We start from the raw sequence: 18,622 nt of genomic DNA on the forward strand, positions 1-18,622 counted from the left end.
TGTGTGTGTGTGTGTGTGTGTGTGTGTGTGTGTGTGTGTGTGTGTGTGTGTATGTTTGCATGCGTGCTTTTCCCCCCAGTCCCATATTTAGTTGCTTTACAAAAAAAGGAGGGGATTGTTTTTAGAAGCGAAGATGTGTTTTTCTCCCTTCAAAGACCTATTTGAGGAGACACACAGTGCAGAAGATTTTGTAATCTCTGCCTGAATCCAGCAAGAAGCCTCTGCCACTACATTTGTTTGACTTGAAAAAGAACTAGCATCAAGCTACGTCAGGACTCTGTGTATCTGCGTCTTGGGAAGCTTCCGCCATGTTTTGTTTGCATGATGGAGTTTTTTCTTAGAATGTGACATTCCTTTTGGACTGTGGCTCGGATTGGGGAGAAGCCTAGGCCCCAGAACAGGCGAGGGCTGGAGGGCTCCTCCGGCTAAACGACTGTCTCCCGGGGGATGAGAGAGCTGTCCCCTGGAGTCTCTCTGAGGGACTGCTGGTGGCAGCTCATTAGGCGTTGGTGTTGGCCAACGTTCTACCAAGACCGTCCTGGGGCTCAAGTTTAAAGCAGACCTGGAAAAAGATGACCCCTGCAAAAGTTACTTTCAGAATAAGCGTAAGCAAACCCAGATAAGAAAGAAGTAGCCCAGGGAACTCAGCAATCTTTGGATAAATATGTAACTAAATTTTGGCAGGGTCCAGATCTGTGATTTCCCTGGTGAGGGAAACCCCTCCACAGACATGGGTTAGTGACTCATCTGTAAGGTAATGATTAGAGAACTAGATGCCTGAGACATTGAGAGATTCTATGACTTATGTAGGGTTATATGGCTACTCTAAGTCAGAGGCAGGGCTTGAGACCAGCTCTTCTGGACCCAAAATACAGCTCTCTAGCCTCTGCACCACACTGCTACTCTTACAAAAATAAGGATGAAAAGATGAAAATGGAAAAAAAAATTTCATGTAAAAATTAGAAGAGAGTAGCAATTTTTTATTAGTCATGAGGTGGGCAGAGAAAGAGGAAAGGGAAGATTGGGGATGGCACTGATTTTCTGGATATGTGTATGGGAAGGTTGGGCTCATGGATGTGAAATTTACAAATTCTAATCTTCATTTGTTTTACCTTAGATTGTTGTTCAGTTGTTTTCCAATTGTGTCTGACTCTTCATGGCCCCATTTGGAGTTCCCTTGGCACAGATACTGGAGTGGTTTGCCATTCCCTTCTCCAGTTCATTTTACAGATTAGGAAACTGAGGCAAACAGAATGAAATGATTTGCCCAGGGTCACACATCTAGGAAGGGTCTAAGGCTGGATTTGAACTCAGTAAATTTAGTCTTCCTGGTGCTAGCCAGGTGCTCTATCCACTGCACCACCTAGCTGCCCTTCACCTCTGGTAGAGTGTGACAAACCTGGGGCCCAGGGTAGTCCCCAAACAGAAGACTTCCTAAATGGGCTCCAATTGTTGCTGTTCTTAACAACTTGTACTACCACCATCTGCAAGGGCTTCTTCTCTAAAGACTCCAGAATCCATACCATTTTCTTATTTGTTCTTCCTAAGGAATTCCTCTTCCCTATCCCAACCCATGTGATCAGCTACTTTGAAGCTCAGGATTATTAGATGACAGTTGAGGCAACTGAGTACTGTGGAAAGAATGCTGTGGAATGAGAGGATCTGGGTTCGAATCTTCCCATCTCCCTTTTGGGATAGTTTGTCTCATTTCAGGCACCAGGGGAAGCTCTCCCAACCTCTCAGCTCCCTTAACTGAGTTCCTAAAGAAGTCAGGTCTTTTCTGTGTCTGGCATTGAAGGTGCTGTGGCTCTCCGTCCAGCTCCCCATCCAATATCGGAACCTGGATTCTGATCAGAGAGTCATAAATCAATCCAGGGCTGGCAGGGACCTCGGAGACCATTAGTCAATCTCTGGTTTTTACAGAAGAGGAGAACTGACTTGTCCAACATGGCACAGGCCATAAGCATCAGAGGAAGAATCGGAACCCAGGTCCCCTGACTACAGAGCTGGGGGTTATTCTACCATATCTACCTCACGCAGCCTCCCCTTCTCTCAGAAATCCCCTGAACAAGCTTCTCCTTCTTGCTCACTGACTATCCAGACCTCACTCAGGCCTCCTGAGCTGAGCTGGCTCTCAAAATATCTTCAGCCTCCTGTCTACAGTAAGTCCAGGCTCCGAGGTAGAAATCCAATCTTCTCTAAGCAGTTTCAAAGTTCTAAAGTTCTACCTTTCTTTCTTTCTTTCTGGTGAGGCAATTGGGGTTAAGTGGCTTGCCCAGGGTCACACAGCTATTAAGTGTGCCACCTATCTATGCCACCTGGCTGCCCCTGAGCTCTACCTTCTTAATATCACCATGCCTTCCCTTCCTTGAACATTCCCCTTTGTACATTCCAAGCTGACAACTCAATTTAATTAGATTGAATTCACTCAACTCAACTCAACTCATTTCAATTTAATTCAGTTTAACTCAACTCTCAGCTCAATTCAATTCAACTCAACTCAACTCGACTGAATTCAGCTCAATTCAACTGAATTCAGCTCAACTCAATTCAACTTAATTCAATTCCATTCAACTCAACTCAACTAAGTTCAGTTAAGTTCAACTCAATCAAACTCAATTCAATTCAGTAAAAATGCCAACAAAGGGGGCAGCTAGGTGGCACAGTAGATAGAACACCAACCCTGGATTCAGGAGGACCTGAGTTCAAATCCAGCCTCAGACACATAACATTTACTAACTGTGTGACCCTGAGCAAGTCACTTAACCCCATTGTCTACCGCCCCCCAAAAAAAGAATGCCAACAAAGCCCTTTATATGCTGGTTACTCTATTCTAGTCAGTGGGGGTACAAAGATGAAATTCTGCTTCTGAGATGTTTACATTCTACTAGGTACTCATTTTTGGCTGAAAATTCCCCCAAACCAGCACCTAAAATCTTAATGATTGACATTAGCCAGGCTGGAAAAATTCCCAAACCTTCATACAAGCATAGGGAGTGGGGTAGGAATGATGCCTAGATAATCCCCCGTGGAAAGACTGCTGGATTTGGAGTCAAAGGACCTGGCTTTGTATCCCAGCCTAGACACTCATTACCCATGTGACCTCAGGCAAGTTATTAACTTTTTCTGGGCCTCGGTTTCCTGATTTATAAGATGAGATGACTGGACTAGATGACCTTTAAGGTTCATTCCAGCTCTAAATCTGTGACCTTATGATTGAAAAAGTATTTTAATTTGCTGTATAAATGGTGGGAAAAAAAGCAACATAATCACCAAGAGAGTGAGGGAAGCAAGAGTCAGGGAGGCACCCTGGAACAGTGGATAGAGTGCTGGACTCAGAGCCAGGAAGATCTGCATTCAAATCCTGCCTCAGACCCTTACTAGCTGTATGACCCTGGGCAATGAACATCTCTCTGCTTCAGCTTTCACATCCATAAAATGGAGATGGGGTAGACTTGATGACCTCCCCTAATACAGGGTAAGCTCCTTGAGAGCAGGGACTATTTCTTTTTGTCGTTGTATTCCCAGTGCCTAGCATAGTGCCTGGCATACAGTAGGCACTTAATAAGTGCTTGTTGGATTTTATTGAATTGAAAGAACATTAGAAGTCATCACCTTCCAGATGAGGAACCCAAAAGTTAGAGAGAGATGAAATGACATGTGCACAGTCACATCCACTAGGAAGGAGCAGCGAGTGGGGCTCAGTAGAAGCCTACCCTCCTGATGCCCAGTCCACAATTGGTTCTCTGCAGATGCCTCCCCCTTCTCAGACTGTCAAGCTTTACCAGGTGCCGTATATGTCCATCATCTCATTTGTCCCTCACAACTCAGTGAGGGAGGTGTTACTATCATCTCCACTTTATAGATGAGAAAACTGAAGCTTAGTGTCTCGGGTCACACAGCTAGGAAGGAGTCAAGGTGGGATGAGAAGCCAGGTTTTCCAGCCTCCAAGGCCCAAACTCTAGCTGTTATAGAATACAATGACTATTATTGAATACTCAGTGTTATGCTGCAAGGTCCGAGGGGACCTGGCTTTGGAGAGGAGATATTAAATGCCTTCTTTCCCCCCTCCAGTGACACAATCCTCCTCCAAGCGCCCAGGCCCAGGACTGATTTATTTTGGTTTTTCACACATCCTTCTTAGCGGCTCAGTGGCTTGGTCCTGGAGCTCATATAGTCATACCCTCTCACAGTGTCCATTCTGGCCTGCTTTTTTTGTGAAATCTGCCTGAGAAGAGAGCCCAGCTTGGAAAAGAAAGGCAAGCTCCCTCCCTCTCTTCCCCCACTCTCCTGGACCCCTAGCTTCACAGTTTCTCTCCCCCAGGTGCATTCCTCAAGGAGCTGGGGATGTGCCAGGCTCCCTGTGGCTGTGGCAGCCAAAGAACGTTGAGCCAATGGGTGGATGTGAGAGGCTCAGGAAGCCCGGAAGAGTGGGGCAGGGCAGGGCAGCTCTGCCCAGCTCAGCTCTGGGGTTACCTTGGAAGCAGCCATCACTGCTGCTGTGGCCGCAACGTTCAGCCCCCGCTTCCCAAAGTGCACAAGGGCATCGTAGCTCCGGTCTTTGGCTTGGACCAGGCAGTCATCAATTTCCTGTCAAACAAAAAGCACATTGAGCTGGGTCTTACATCCTTTCCCCTCCCCCTTACCCCCTCTTCCAGGGCTGTGCCCTGCAGCTTGGAGGGGAGTCCTGGCTGGGGTAGGGGAAATTACGCTGGATCTGAAGCCAGATGATCTGGCTCTACTGCTCACTACCTGTCACCTAGCTTTGCTGGACCTCAGTTTCCTGCTCTGTAAAATAGATTTGCAGTTTGACGTGCAATCATTCATCTTTTTTTTATCGTACTGTGTTACGGAAATGCTTGTCTTGTTCTGTGCAGTGGATAGGACATAGGATTTAGGACGATCTAGTTCAATTCCTTTATTTTATTTTCAAATATCAAATGAGATAATACCTATAAAGCACTTAGCACAGTGCCTGGCACCCAGTAGGCACTATATAAATGTTTATTTCCTATGAAATGGGTAGAGTAGCTGCACCCAGCTCCCAGGATTGTTGTGAGGATCAAATCAGAGAGTATTTGTAATGCACTTTGCAGAACTTAAGGCCATATATAAATCCTAGCTAACTAGTACCCCTGGGTGTGACCAGGGATACTCTGAGCTCCATTTGCTGCCCTTAATCTGACAACTTAGCTCTGGACGAGAACACCGACACTAGTCCTGACTCCCTACTTGGGACTCCAGGCACAGAGGATGCTGGATTCGCCTCAGCCCCCTCCAAGAGGAAGCAGAATATGGGGGAAGGACCACGGGCCCGGAGTTTGTATCCTAGCTCGGCTGCTCCCTCCCTGGGGGATCTTGGGTAGGTGGTGCCCCTTTTACGGGCTCCAGGCTCCTCTACCATCACAGGACAGGGCAGGGTCCACGTAATCTCTAAGGTCCCCTTCCAGCTCCTGCGATACTCTGAGTGTTTCTGGGAGAGGAAGTCTCAGGAAGAGGAGAAGGGTTTACCACCCACCCAGAATAAGAGTTGGTCTTCGACTCCTAAAGTCCATCCCCCCATCATCTCTAGGTCCCCAGGCTCAGAGAGAACCATAGCAGTTTCCTCATCCCATCAGCGTTTCTTCACTGAGCGAGGTATTGGGGATACAAGGATGCCTGTCCTCAAGGAGTTTCCGTTTTAGAACAGTTCTTAATCTGTAATCCCTAGACCCTGACCACAGACAGATCTCAGGGGGTCCAAGAACTTGGACAGGAAAAGAAATGGCATCTTCATTTTCATTAGCCCATAACTGAAATGGAGCATCTCCTTCAATTATGATTTCTTTAAAAATGATTCTGAGAGATGGTATCCACCAGCCTCCCCTGACTCTGCAGATGAAGCACAGAAAGCTGTTGCCCAGATGTCCATTCAGGAAAATAAGTAATATGCAGCCCAGCTGGTTTTTGCTAATTTTATACAAATAAATTATGTTTGTTTTTTTCTAAAAAAAAAAAAAAAAGATTCTGAGAAAGGGTCCCCAGGCTTCACCAGATTGCCAAAGGGTTCCATGACACAGGAAGATAAAGAATCTTTGTTCTAGACACTGGCAACCTACAAAGGTAACAGGCATGCTTTTGTTCATTTAAGAGTTAAAGAATCTTCTTCTACCTCCTGCTAGTAACTAGCATTTATATAGTGCTTTAGGTTTGCAAACCTCTTCACAAATATCTCATTTGATCCTCACAACAACTCTGGGAGGGAGATGCTATTGTTATCCTCATTTTTTAGGTGAGGAAACTGAGGCTAAGAGAGGTGAAGTGACTTGCCCAGGATCACACAGCTAGTAAGTGTTTGAGGCCAGATTGGAACTCATGAAGAGGCATCTTCCTTACAAGCCAGCGCTGTATGTACTATGGCGCCAACTAACGGCCCCACAGTCAGAGGACCTGAGTTCAAATCTCACCTCTGATGTTTTCTACTTAAGTAACCATGGGCACGTCTGTTGACCTCCTTGAGCTTGTGACTTCATCTCTAAACGGGAGGACATGGAGTAGAGGACCACCAAGGTCCTTTATAGCTCAAAGTCTATGATGTCCAAGGCTGTTAGTTCAAAAGAAGTCGGAAGAACCCCCAAACTGGGGAGGAGAGAGGGAGGCTGGGCAGAGCAAAAGGAGGGGCAGCCGCCTTGAGGGGGTGGGCTGGCGGTCAGAGAAGCTCCCACAGGACCCTTCCGCTACGATAGAAGCATTTCTCCAGTGCATCTAGTTCTCCTCTCCGCCCCCTCCCCACTGCCTCACCCTGTGACTCCTACAAGAAGGAAAACCAAGGGGTAGGAAGGGCGGAGGAGCACAATTACCTTTTCTTTTGATGACAGCGTAGGATGCACAAACTTCCTGTAGAGGAGGCTGGAGCCCTTTGTGTAAGGAGACAGCAACCAGGCCACGAAGGCTATTTTTAGTTCATAATAGAAGGGGAACCTGGAGATGGTTAAGAAAACAGACATTCTGTTAAGGGGCCCGCCTCCAGCCTCTGCCATCCTGCCCCTCTCCCAGGGCAGGGGGTGCTCCCAGGCATAGATTCCTCGGCCGTGCCCCATGCAGACACAAGGAAACTCTCCAGACTGCCTCTCTCCCTCTCCTGGCACCCCAGACTTCTCTTTTCCCTTCAGATTCCTCGGAAATGCTTTGCAACCAAAACCCAAGACACCTTCCTGCATGGTTATTCCCCCATTGCCTCCCTGGTAGCTCGGGTTTCCCAGATGAAAACCTGGCTCCAAACTACCTTCTCGGCCTCATTTCCCACGACTTCCCCATCAGCTTCTCTATGCCCATTAAAACTGGGCTAGTAGCTATTTCTGGGACACAATGTTCCATCCCCTGCCTTCCCGAATTCACTCAAGTCTTTCTCCTGTTCCCTCATCAAGACTGGTCTTCATCCAATACATCTTCAAGTCCTCCTTCCTCTGAATGCTGATCTTCCTTCAAGGTCTGGCCACCTCCTCCAGGAAGCTTCCCTGACCCCCACCCCCTGAGTGTTCATGCTTTCATCCTCCTTTAATGACCTGGAGTTTCTGTTGCATCATCCCAATGGAATGGGAGTTTATCCTGGAAGCTGGGCTTCTCCCCATTCTGATCCATCCTCCTCCTCTGCCAAAGTATGGATCTGACCATGACCCTTATGGACCACAAACTGAGCCCAGCTCCCCCCATCTTGTGAGCTGAGCAGGACTGCCTCCATCTTGTGTTGAGCATTGGCTGGCCAACTGAAGGACCTTCTGACCTCACTTCCCCCTCCAGAGACCCCCCCCTCAAGAATATCCTGTGGGGGTCTCTGTAGAGTCTGTTCAGGGATGGTTCAAGGGTGCTCGGCATCTCATCCACTCAGCCAGCTCTTGTCACATCCCCAATCTCCTCTCCCCCTTCTTTGTGATCTGAGCACACAGAAGCTTTGTCCTTTTGTGCCTTTTCAGAGTCTCCACCGTGTGGGTAGGGCTTCCTTGCTGGCAAACTCAATACACCCCAAGACCAGTTAGATACTCTGGGGTCTCCTTACTCCTGCATCACCCACCCTCTCCTACTGAATAAACATCAATGGCTCCCTATTGCTCCCAGGATAACTCTTCTGTTCATCTTTTAAAGGTCTTTACAACCCGATTCTAGTTTACTTTCCAGTCTCATTATACATCATCCCCCTTCCTGCAGCCTGGTGGTACAGTGGAGAGAGCTCTGGGCCCATAATCAGGATAACCAGAGTTTAAATCTGGTCTCCAGCACTTACTAGCTGTGTGACCCTGGGCAAGTCACTTCACTTTTGTCCGCCTCAGTTTCCTCAGTTCTAAAATTGTTGTCATTTGGTCGTGTCTGACTCTGTGTGACTGCATGGACTTGGTCCATGGTTTTCTTGGCAAAGCTACTTGAATGATTTAACCCTTCCTTCTCCAGCATGTCCCTATTTTACAGACGAAGAACTGAGGCAAACGGGTTAGATGACTGGCCCAAGGTCACGCAGCTAGCAAGTGTCTGAAGCCCGATTTGAACTCAGATCTTCCTGCTTCCAGGCCTGATGTGATAATCCCTGCACCATCTAGCTTCCCAATTCTAAAATGGGGACAATCATGGCTCCTATTTCCAAGGCTGTTGTGAGATCAAATGAGAAAATATTTGTAAAGCACATAGCCCAGTGCCTGGCACCTAGAAGGTGCTTAATAAATGCTTGTTTCCTTCCTTCCTCTACTCTACAGCCTGCCAGACTGGCCTCCTCTTTTCTTCCCACACTGCACTGAGTTCCCACCTCTAGGCCTTTGCAATGGCCATCCATCCCTCATGCCTGGAACATATTGCCTCCTCACCTCGGTCTCACAGAATCCCCCATTTCCCTCACAACTCAGCTCAAGCACCCCCTTCTTCCCAGACTTTGGGGATCCCCCAGCACCAGCGCCCCTCTCTCCACCTGCTTGGAGTTCTGCTTCCTCGTATTGATTTTGTGCTTATTCTGTCTAGATTTATGTTGTGTACACTGGTACACGCACACATTCTCCCCCATAGTATGGCAACTCCTCAAGAGCTCGGACTGGTTCGTTCGGGGTGTGGAATCCTGTCCCTCACACATGGTTCGGGGTAACACCGGTAAAGTGCTCTCTAACCCGGAGAGCACTAGGCAAGTGTGAGTCATACGGTTGTTGTCATTCAGTCATTTCAGTCACACCTGACTCCTCTTGACCCCTTTTGGAGGGTTTTCTTGGCAAAGATACTGGAGAGGTTTGCCATTTCCTTCTCCAGCTCATTTATAGATGAGGAAACTGAGGCAAACAGGGTAAAGTGACTTGCCTAGGGTCACACTGCTAGTAAGTGTAATTCAGTAGGTGCTTAATAAATGCTTGTCAAGTGATTGAACTTTGCTTTCATATTCCTAATGCCTTGTACGTAGAGAGCACTTAATTAAATTGAGGCAGCATGGAATAATGGAAAGACGGGTTCCAATTCCAGGCTCTACCACTCACTACCCGTGTTAGCCTCTCTGAGCCTCGATTTCCTCATCTATGAAATGGAGTTAGTCTAGGCAGCTTCCAAGGTCCTTCCCAGCGCCAAAGCCATGATTGTGTGAATGGGACCCATCTTCACTTACTTGTGTTAGAACTGACAACTCTCAACACTATTTGTTGTGGCCTGTAACCAGAAACCACATATCCACACACATACAAACTCACACGCACAACACAACACACTCAAGTACACACACTCACAACATATACATACTCATATACACTACCATTCAGACACTACACACACAACACACATACATACACTCACAAATATACAAGACATAGACATACACACACACTCAAACACACACAACACTTACACTCATACACGCTCATATACACACTCACATACAACACATACATCCTTACACACCCACATACGCACAACATACACATATTTACATATAACACACACATACTACACACTCACATACTCACAAACACACAACAAATATATACTTATACACCCTACACACACAACACACACTGATACATTACACACACCACATATATGCTCACATTGCACACACACACACACACACACACACACACACACCCTTCTTTTCTCTCTCTTCAAGGTCACCAAGGATGCCCTGCCAAGGATGAAATTCTGGCTTGGAAACAAAGCCCTCCTCCCCACAGCCTCCTCATCTACCCTGCCACAAAAGAGATGTTGAGGTCGGGAGATGTGAGCTCTGCAGAAACCAGTTTGCCTCCTTGTAGGCCTCCAGGCACTCCCAGGCCAGTTGTTCCAGACATCTGCCTATTCTTTCTGCAAAGTCCAGGCCACGGGAGAGAAGTGTGGGCAGACACCAGCTGACCCGAACAGTCACAGCCGCAAAGGGTAGTTTCCAGGGACGAGGTGACAAAGAATCTGAGCATTCCAAGGCCAGTACATCCCTCAGCCCTTTGGCCTGAGCGTATGCTGCCAAAGGCTTCTCCCCAGGCCTCCCACCTCCAAGAAACCAGATGGCCAAGGATGGACTTTCCTGGCCCTGTTAACTCCCAGACACCCTCTTACGGATAGCCAAATGAACAACAGAGCAGTTCCCCACTCCCTTTTCCTAGCAAGGTCAGAGCTAGAACAATCCTTGGAGGTCAGCTAATTCTACCACCTCCATCCCCCCATTTTATAGACAAGAAAACCGAGGCCCAGGGAAATTAAGTGATCCCCTGTAAGTGAGAGAGATAGGATTTGAACCCTGGCCTGCTAACTTTAAACCTGGTGCTCTCTCCAGAAAGACTATGAATCATTGCTCCAAATGTTCGACTGGTTTTCAAAAATACTCTGAGATTCCACTACCTCCTTACATTCTGACCAGGTCCCCCAACTCCAGTGCTCCGCACACTCACTCTGCGGGAATGAGGAAGCTTTATTTTTAATGATGAGACATTTCTAGCACCACTAAGAGGCAACAAATGTCAGTTCCCCAAAGGACATCTAGAACAAATGCTGGAGAGGCTGAGGAAAAATAAGCACCTTCATACCCTGTTGGTGGAGCTGGAAATTGGTTCATCCATTTCTGGAAAGCTATTTGGAATTACGAAGGAAGGAATGATAGAAATAAGCATTTATTAAGCACCTATGTGCCAGGCACTGTGCTAAGTGCCTGCCAAATATTATCTCATTTGATCCTCATGACAACCTTGGAAGGTAGGTTGCTATTATGATCCCCATTTCAGAATTGAGGAAACTGAGATAGACAGAGATCAAGTGACTTGCCCAGGAACACTCAGCTTGCGTTTGATTTAAACTTGAGTTTTCCGAACTCCAGACTCAGCCCTCTATTGCCTGCTGCCTCTCCCTCAACAGTTACTAAACTATGCATATAGTCTGGCCTAGTGATACCCTGATAGGCAGATGTCCCAAAGACATCAAAGAAAGAGGAAATGGGTCTATATGTACAAAAATATTTCTAGCAGCTCTTTCTGCAGTAGCAAAAAACAGGAAACTAAGGGAGTGCCCGGCAACGGGGAATGGCTGAACATTATGGTGTAGGAATATGAAGACATATTACTGTGCTATAAGAAATGACACAAAGCAGAGAGAAGTAAGCAGAACCAAGAGAACAATGTCTATCATAACAACAACAGGGTAAAGACAAACAACTTTGAAAGCCTTAAGAACGCTGATCAGTACAGTGACCAGTCCTGATTGCCAAAGACGGGAGAGGGAGCCAGCTCCCACCTCCTGACTGACAGGAGATGGTCTTGGGGGCACACTGAGACACAGGCTTTTTGGTCATGGTCAGTGAAGGGATCTGTTTTCTCTGAGTGTATGTTAGTTAAAAGGCTTTTTAAAAAATTATTTATTTTGTTTATTTTTCTTGTTTATTTATTGTTTTATTGTATATTTGTTACAAAGGTTTTGGTTTTTTTTCTGCAATGGGAGATAAGGGGAGCTGGGAGGACTAGAAAGTCAGCTTTTGTTCACTGAAAAAGAAATTTAATTTAAAAAAAGGACATTTCTCCTGTTCCATCCTCTCCCACCTCAAGTGTGGTGAAGACTTCAGGCAGATCTGATTCTGTCCTGGTTTTCAGAGCTTAGGAAAATGCCAGTGTTTCCCCAGCCCACTCGGAAGCTCAATCCAGCCCTTGGGTGGAGGTGGGGAAAGGATCCAAGGCCTCAGATCTGGGCTCCACCAGCCTTCCTCGAGCCCCTGCAGACCCTCTGGGGGAACCCTAGGCTCAGAGCCCTGGAACAGACTTGTAACTAAAGTAGCCAGGTTGAGATTCCTGCTTGGCTTGGCGTATTTTCCCCAGCACTGAGTGGAGAGTGAGACATGGCAGCTGGACCAGAATGCACCACTGTGGTCCACAAACCCAGAAGTTCCCAGGCTGACCCTGGCTTACTCCCAGCCATCCTGAGAGTTGGTGCTTTGCTGATAAGACACTGGGGAACAATTCAGACATCAGACTAGGCACAAGCCACCAGGCTGACTACAGGGAATGCTCAGGATAAGGGAGAAAGGGTCTGCAGCCTTTTCATCCTTGACCCTTTCAGTAAACAATGAAGAGAGAGCACTATATTTGGAACCAGAGGACCTGGCTTGAATCTTAGACCCACCATTTACTACCTGAGTGACCTTAAGCAAGTCACTTTCCCTCTATGGGCCTCAATTTCCTCATCTGTAAAATGGGCAGGGGGTATTCAAACTCTTAACCTATAATTCTAATGAAGAGAAGAGATAGGAAACTTAGCTTAGTTTTCTTGTGTTTAAAATAGAGACGACACCGGATTTGTCATCTTTGAATACACCGAACCATAGGTTTAGAACTGGAAGGACCTTAGAGTTCACCTACTCTAGTCGCCTCGTTTTACAGATGAAGAAAGTGAGGCACAGAGGTGAAATAAGATAGTGCCTAGCAGTTCAAAGAACATTTCCCCTGTTCTTTGATTCTCTGACTGCTTTGACATGAACTTTGATTTTCCTTTCTCCCTTTTACTAAGTTTTATTGATGCATTTTGTCTTTATAACTTGTAATTTCTGGAGAGAAAAACCCTCCTCCCCAACTCAGGATTAAATTGTTCCTTACAACAAAAAGTAGCGAAGACATTCGATACTCTGAGCGCATCTGAAAATGTATGCAGCATTCTGTCCTGGTAGACCTCCTCCTCTCTGACACAGAGGAGAGAAGGGCTGACATCTCTATGTTCCCAAGTAGGACTGCATCATAAGGAAATGAAGAACCTTGGTAGAAATAGACCATCTTGGAAACAACTGCAATTGTGTGAAGCCAGAATCACAAATTTGAATTTTGCTGTTTCTCAGCCCAGAGCACCCGGGAAGGACTTCACACAGATGATGCCGAGTAAGAGATGATGTATTGTAATGCATGGTTGAGGGCATTGGACACGGACCCAAGAAGGTCTGGGTTCAAAGTCCACCTCAAACATGTACTACCTATATGACCTTGAGTCACAAGGTCAAACTGGTGCCTCAGTTTCTCCCCCTGTAAAATGATGGGATTAGGCCAGATGGACTCTGAGGTCCTTTACGTTTCCCAGCCCATAATCCTATGTTTGGTCCAATGTCCTCCTTTCCCCTCTCCCAAACTCCCCACCAGCATGATAAGTATTTGCTTCTGGCATTACCAAAAAAAATATTCCTAGTCACCACCCATTCCCTCACTCCCGTCATCACTCACCAGCAAAGAAAGATATCCGTGAATGTCTCTGCTGTTGTAAAAAGTGCAAATATAATCCAGTACATCATCCATTTTACCTGTCGGGAGAGAAAACAACCAGCCTGATGAGAAGAGGGCGGAAGGGCTTATCTGACCTCCCACGGCATCAGGCCAGCCACCAGCTCAAACAGTCTTCCAGGTTAAGGTGGGCAATCCCTCCCCATCCCTCAGACTCCTCTCCAAAGGCCCATCTTGTTCTGTCCTGGTTTTCACAGCCTGGAAAAAAAGCCAGTGTGTCTGCATAGTCCGCTCGGAAACCTCAAGTCCAGCCCTCGGGTGGAGGCCAGGGAGAATCAAAGATCTAGGCCTTCAGGCCTGGGCTTGACCACTTTCCTAAAGCCCCTGCAGACTCCCTAGAGGAACCCTAGGCCCAGAGCCCTGGAACTGAGCTACGGTCAAAGTAACCAGGTCGAGCTGCTGACCGGTACATTGACCTCACTGCAGGGACCCTTGTGGATGAATCTGGGTTACTTCCCTTCTCTCAGATGCTGGACCTTGCTTCCCAATCTCTCACACCCAATCCCTTTTATTCATGCTCATAAATCAGGCCCTTTACCTTAGAGCAACCTTCTGCAAAGGAATTCCAAGATTTTCACTGCCTTAGAGGGGAAGGGTCCTGAAATATTGCAATAGACTCTTTACTGGTCTTCCTTCCTCCTGTCTCACCCCACTGTCCAGATACATCTTACACGTGGCTATTGATTGTAGAAGATGGTATCTGGAAGAAGACCTGAGTCTCCATATCACTTCTGATGCTTTCTATAGAATCACAGTCACATAATTTAACCTTTCAGAACCTGTTTCCTCATCTGCAAAAAGAGGATACTACCTAATAACATGTCACTCAAAAGAGTTACTGAATGGACCAACTGTTTTAAGCTCTCATGACTATGAGAAGCAACATGGTGTAGGAGAGGGTATTGAACTTGGAGCCAGAAGGACCTGAGTTCAAATCTTGCAGCTGCCACTTACTAAACTTATGACTTACCAGCTCTGTGACCCTAAGCAAGTCACTTAACTTCTCTAGGCTTCAGTTTCCTCATCTGTAAAATGAGGATAATAATTATTCCTGCCTCACAGGGTTGTTGTGAGGAACAAATGAATTAATGTGTTTGCAAACCTTAAAGTGCTATATAAATGTTACTGAGTATTGTAATTGCATCACTTCTCTATTTAGAAATCTTCAATGGCGTTAAGTAGTCTTTAGGATAAAATTTAAATGCCTTAGTTGGGCATTTGATGCCTTCCACAATGCAGCCCCGGTCTATTTTTCTAGTTTTATCCCCTGTAGTGAGGTGGTATAATTCAAATTCAGCATCAAACACTTACTAGCTGTATGACCCTGGACAAGTCACTTACCTTCCATCTACCTCAGTTTCCTCATCTATAAAATGGGACAATAAGAGCACCTACCTTGCAGAGCTGTTGTGTGCATCAAATGAGAATATATTTGTAAATCTTAAAGCGCTAAATGAATGCTACTATTATCATCATTATTACTATTCCCTTCAGAAGCATTATGTTATAGTGGATAAAGCTCTGGGCTTGGAGTCAGAAAAATATGGATTCAAATCCTGTCTCAGATACTTACAGGTTGTGTGAAAGTCACTTAGCTTTTCTGGGCCTCAATTTCCTCATCTGTAAAGTCAGGGGTTTAGGACCTCTAAGGTCCAGCTGTAAATCAGACATTAATATAGAAATTCTGTGTTTCATGAAGCCATACTATTTGCTACTCCCTTCTTCATGACTCATTTCCTTGCCTCTGATCATGCCATCCCTCTTACCAGGTATGCCCCAATTTACATTGCCACTAATTAAAACCCATCCTTTAACACCCTACTTCAAAGTTAATTTCTTCATGAAGCCTTCCCTGATAAACTAGAAGGACCTTGTTTCTCTTTCGAATTCCAATGGCTCTCCATGTGGTGGGAAGAATAATTTGAGGAAATGGACCTCAGGTATGGTTGCTGCCTTGTTTTAATTCTTGGGATATACCTTGAGTTCTCTGCTAAGTAAATGTCCCTTTCACATTATTATCATGTGTGTGGAATTGGCTGGTGGAAATCCAGAAGGAAAATGCCAGATTGTGAGCAAAGAAATACGGTCCCGCACAGATACTAGCTACCTATCAGAAGCTTTTGGGGCGCTGCATTTGCCTTTCCCATCTGCCCTTAGGGGAGGGGGAAGCTTTTACAGATGTCTTTCACTTTTCTATCACACTGATTTCCAAATGCATCCCCACTCTCCCCATTGGCAAACCTTCCATTGTAACATAATTTTTTTAAAAACTTAAAACAATAGTTCAGTTAAACCAACAAAGCATCAATGGTGCCTGACAGTATATGCAAAATTCCATGCTCACTCCTCTAATCACTCAATAAACAGATATTAAGTTGCTGCTATGTGCCAAGCACTGTGCCAAGTGTTCAGGATACAAAAAGAGGCAAAAGACAGTCCCTGCCCTCAAGGAGCTCACAATCTAATGGGAGAGACAACACGCAAATGAATATATACAAAGCAGCTCTACGTGGGATAAATCAGAAATAATTAACAGAAGGAAGGCACTAGAATTAAACAGGGTTGGGGAAGGAGGGAAAAGAATCCTCTCTCCTCCAGGGCCAAGCTTGGTCATTATAATCACACAGCATTCAGTTTTGTCATATTGACTTTTTTCCCCCTTTCACATTGTCATAGGATTTGTGGGTGGTATTTTTCTAGTTTTGCTTACTTCATTCTGCCTCAGTTCACATAACTCTTCCAGGTTTCTCAGAATTTTTCATATTCATCATATCTCACAGCATGGTAATATTCCAATCAATCAACATGAATTTATTAAGTGCTTACTACATACCAGGCACTTTGCTAAGCCCTGGAGATACAAGGAAAAAGCAAAACCAGTCCCTGCCTTCAGGTGATTCTAATGGGGGAGAAAACATGTATATAAGTAGGCAGATACAAGAAGCATGCAAAGGAGAAGCCAGATAATGTCAGAAGAGAAAGCCCTGGCCTAGCCATTGGGAGAAGGGCCGGGAAAGACCTCCCATAGAAGGGGGGAATCAGAGAGGAGTCAGGAAGGGCTGTGTTACCTTGACAAACCACAGTTAGTTTTACTGCTCCCCAAATGATAGGCACTCATCTTGTTTCTAGCCCCTTGCTACCACAGGAGACTGGTTATTCTTATTTGGATATATGTGGAGAATTTCTTCTGCCTCTGACCTTTTTCAGGTACAGACACTTTAACCACTTTTTTTTTTTCAGCCCAAAGACACTTTGGGCTACTTTGAATGATAGGTATTGGTGTTCTTGTTTTTGTCCTCCTACAGACTGTTAATTCCTTGAAAGAAGAGACTGTCTCATTTTTTTCTTCACTGCTATAGCACCAAGCCTAAGGCCTCCCATGACCAGCAGCTGCTGCATCTGGAGTCACAAAGACCTGGATTCCAATTCTGTCTCTTACTAGCTGTATGACTATGGGCAGGTCACTTAATTAACCTCTCTGAGGCTAGTTCCTCACCAATAAAATGGAGTCATCTAGGTGGCTCAGTGGACAGAAAACTGGGCGTGGAGTCAGGAAGACTTGAGTTCAAATCAGACTCCAGACACTTATTAGCTGTGTGACTCTGGGCAAGTCACTTCACCCTCAGGTCCTCCTGACTCCAGGGCCGGCACTCTATCCACTGCACCATTTAGCTGCCCATAAGGAGCAGGGAGTCCCCCTGTTGCCCTGGTCCAGATTTACCCAGGCGGCAGCCATCCCAGGACCACACAAAGACAGAGCCAGAACACCTGGCCAAGGACCTTGGACTTTATCTTATAGAACAGGAGCCTCAGTTTCCTCATCTGTAAAATAAGCTGGAGGAAGAAATGGCAAACCACTCCAGCATCTCTGCCAAGAAAACTCCAAATGGGGTCGTGGGGAGTTGGACACAAATGAACAACAACAACAACAAAAAAGTAAGAAGAAGAGTGGGAGCTTGGTAGGTAGCTGTTGTGAGGATAAATGAGCATCCAGGAAATTACTCAGCATTAGGCTGAGTACCAAGACCATTCCTTCCCAGGAAGGATGAGGCCCTTTGGGGAAAGTCAGGAGATGTGGACACTGAAAACACCAAGGACAGCGTCATCTCGGCAGACACGGCAGACGGCATCGCTAACGAAGGGTGACTTAGCTAGAAATGGCCCAGATGTCAGCCTGAATGAAGAGGCCATAATTTAATAGGCCTTCGTGTCCCCAATTACTGACTCACTCGAACGGTGGCTCCGGGCGAGAGTCACACGCCTATTATCGATGCGTGCGGCTGATGGCGAGGGACCGGCTCGTTCGTTAGCCATCAGCCCAGGGAATGGATGAGGCTAGGGTATTGGGGGAGAGATATAGGGGGTGGGGCCGGGAGGGGGAGAGACCGGCCAATGAGGACGCAGGTCTAAGGAGCAGGGATTATTGTTTGGTCCTGTCCAACTCTTCCTGACCCTGTTTGGGGTTTTCTTGGCAAAGATGCTGGAGTGGTTTGCCATTTCCTTCTCCAGCTCATTTAGCAGGTGAGGAAACTGAGGCAAACAGGGTGAAGTGACTTCCCCAGGGTCACACAGATAGTAAATGTCTGAGGCCAAATTTGAACTCAGGTCGTCCTGACTCCAGGACTGGCACTCTATCCACTGCACCACTTAGCTCCATAAGGAGTAGGGAGTCCCCCTGTTGCACCCGCCCAGATTTACCCAGGTGACAGCCATCCTAGGATCATACAAAGACAGAGCCACAACGCCTGGCCAAAGACCTTGAACTTTATCCTATAGACCAGGGCTTCTTAAGCTGAAGCCTTCAAACTTATTCTTAAAAATATTTTGTTAACTGTATTTCAGTACAATTTGTTTCCTTTGTAATCCTACGTATTTATTTATATATTTAAAGT

The 18,622-nt window shown here is 46.2% G+C and overlaps 1 protein-coding gene across 1 annotated transcript in view; it reads right to left on the minus strand.

Annotated features, from left to right (window-relative positions):
* The window catches only part of REEP1 (receptor accessory protein 1), a 138,210-nt gene that overhangs the window by 52,141 nt on the left and 67,447 nt on the right, over positions 1–18,622 (minus strand). Inside the window, exons 3-5 of the mRNA XM_027860460.1 lie at positions 13,674–13,750; positions 6,840–6,960; positions 4,477–4,590 (exon numbers count right to left, since the gene is read on the minus strand). Of these exons, the coding sequence (XP_027716261.1) occupies positions 4,477–4,590; positions 6,840–6,960; positions 13,674–13,750 (312 nt within the window). The remainder of the gene's footprint in view (positions 1–4,476; positions 4,591–6,839; positions 6,961–13,673; positions 13,751–18,622) is intronic.

This window comes from Vombatus ursinus, unplaced genomic scaffold (assembly GCF_900497805.2).
Source record: "Vombatus ursinus unplaced genomic scaffold, bare-nosed wombat genome assembly UNPS02014181.1, whole genome shotgun sequence".
Taxonomy (NCBI): domain Eukaryota; kingdom Metazoa; phylum Chordata; class Mammalia; order Diprotodontia; family Vombatidae; genus Vombatus; species Vombatus ursinus.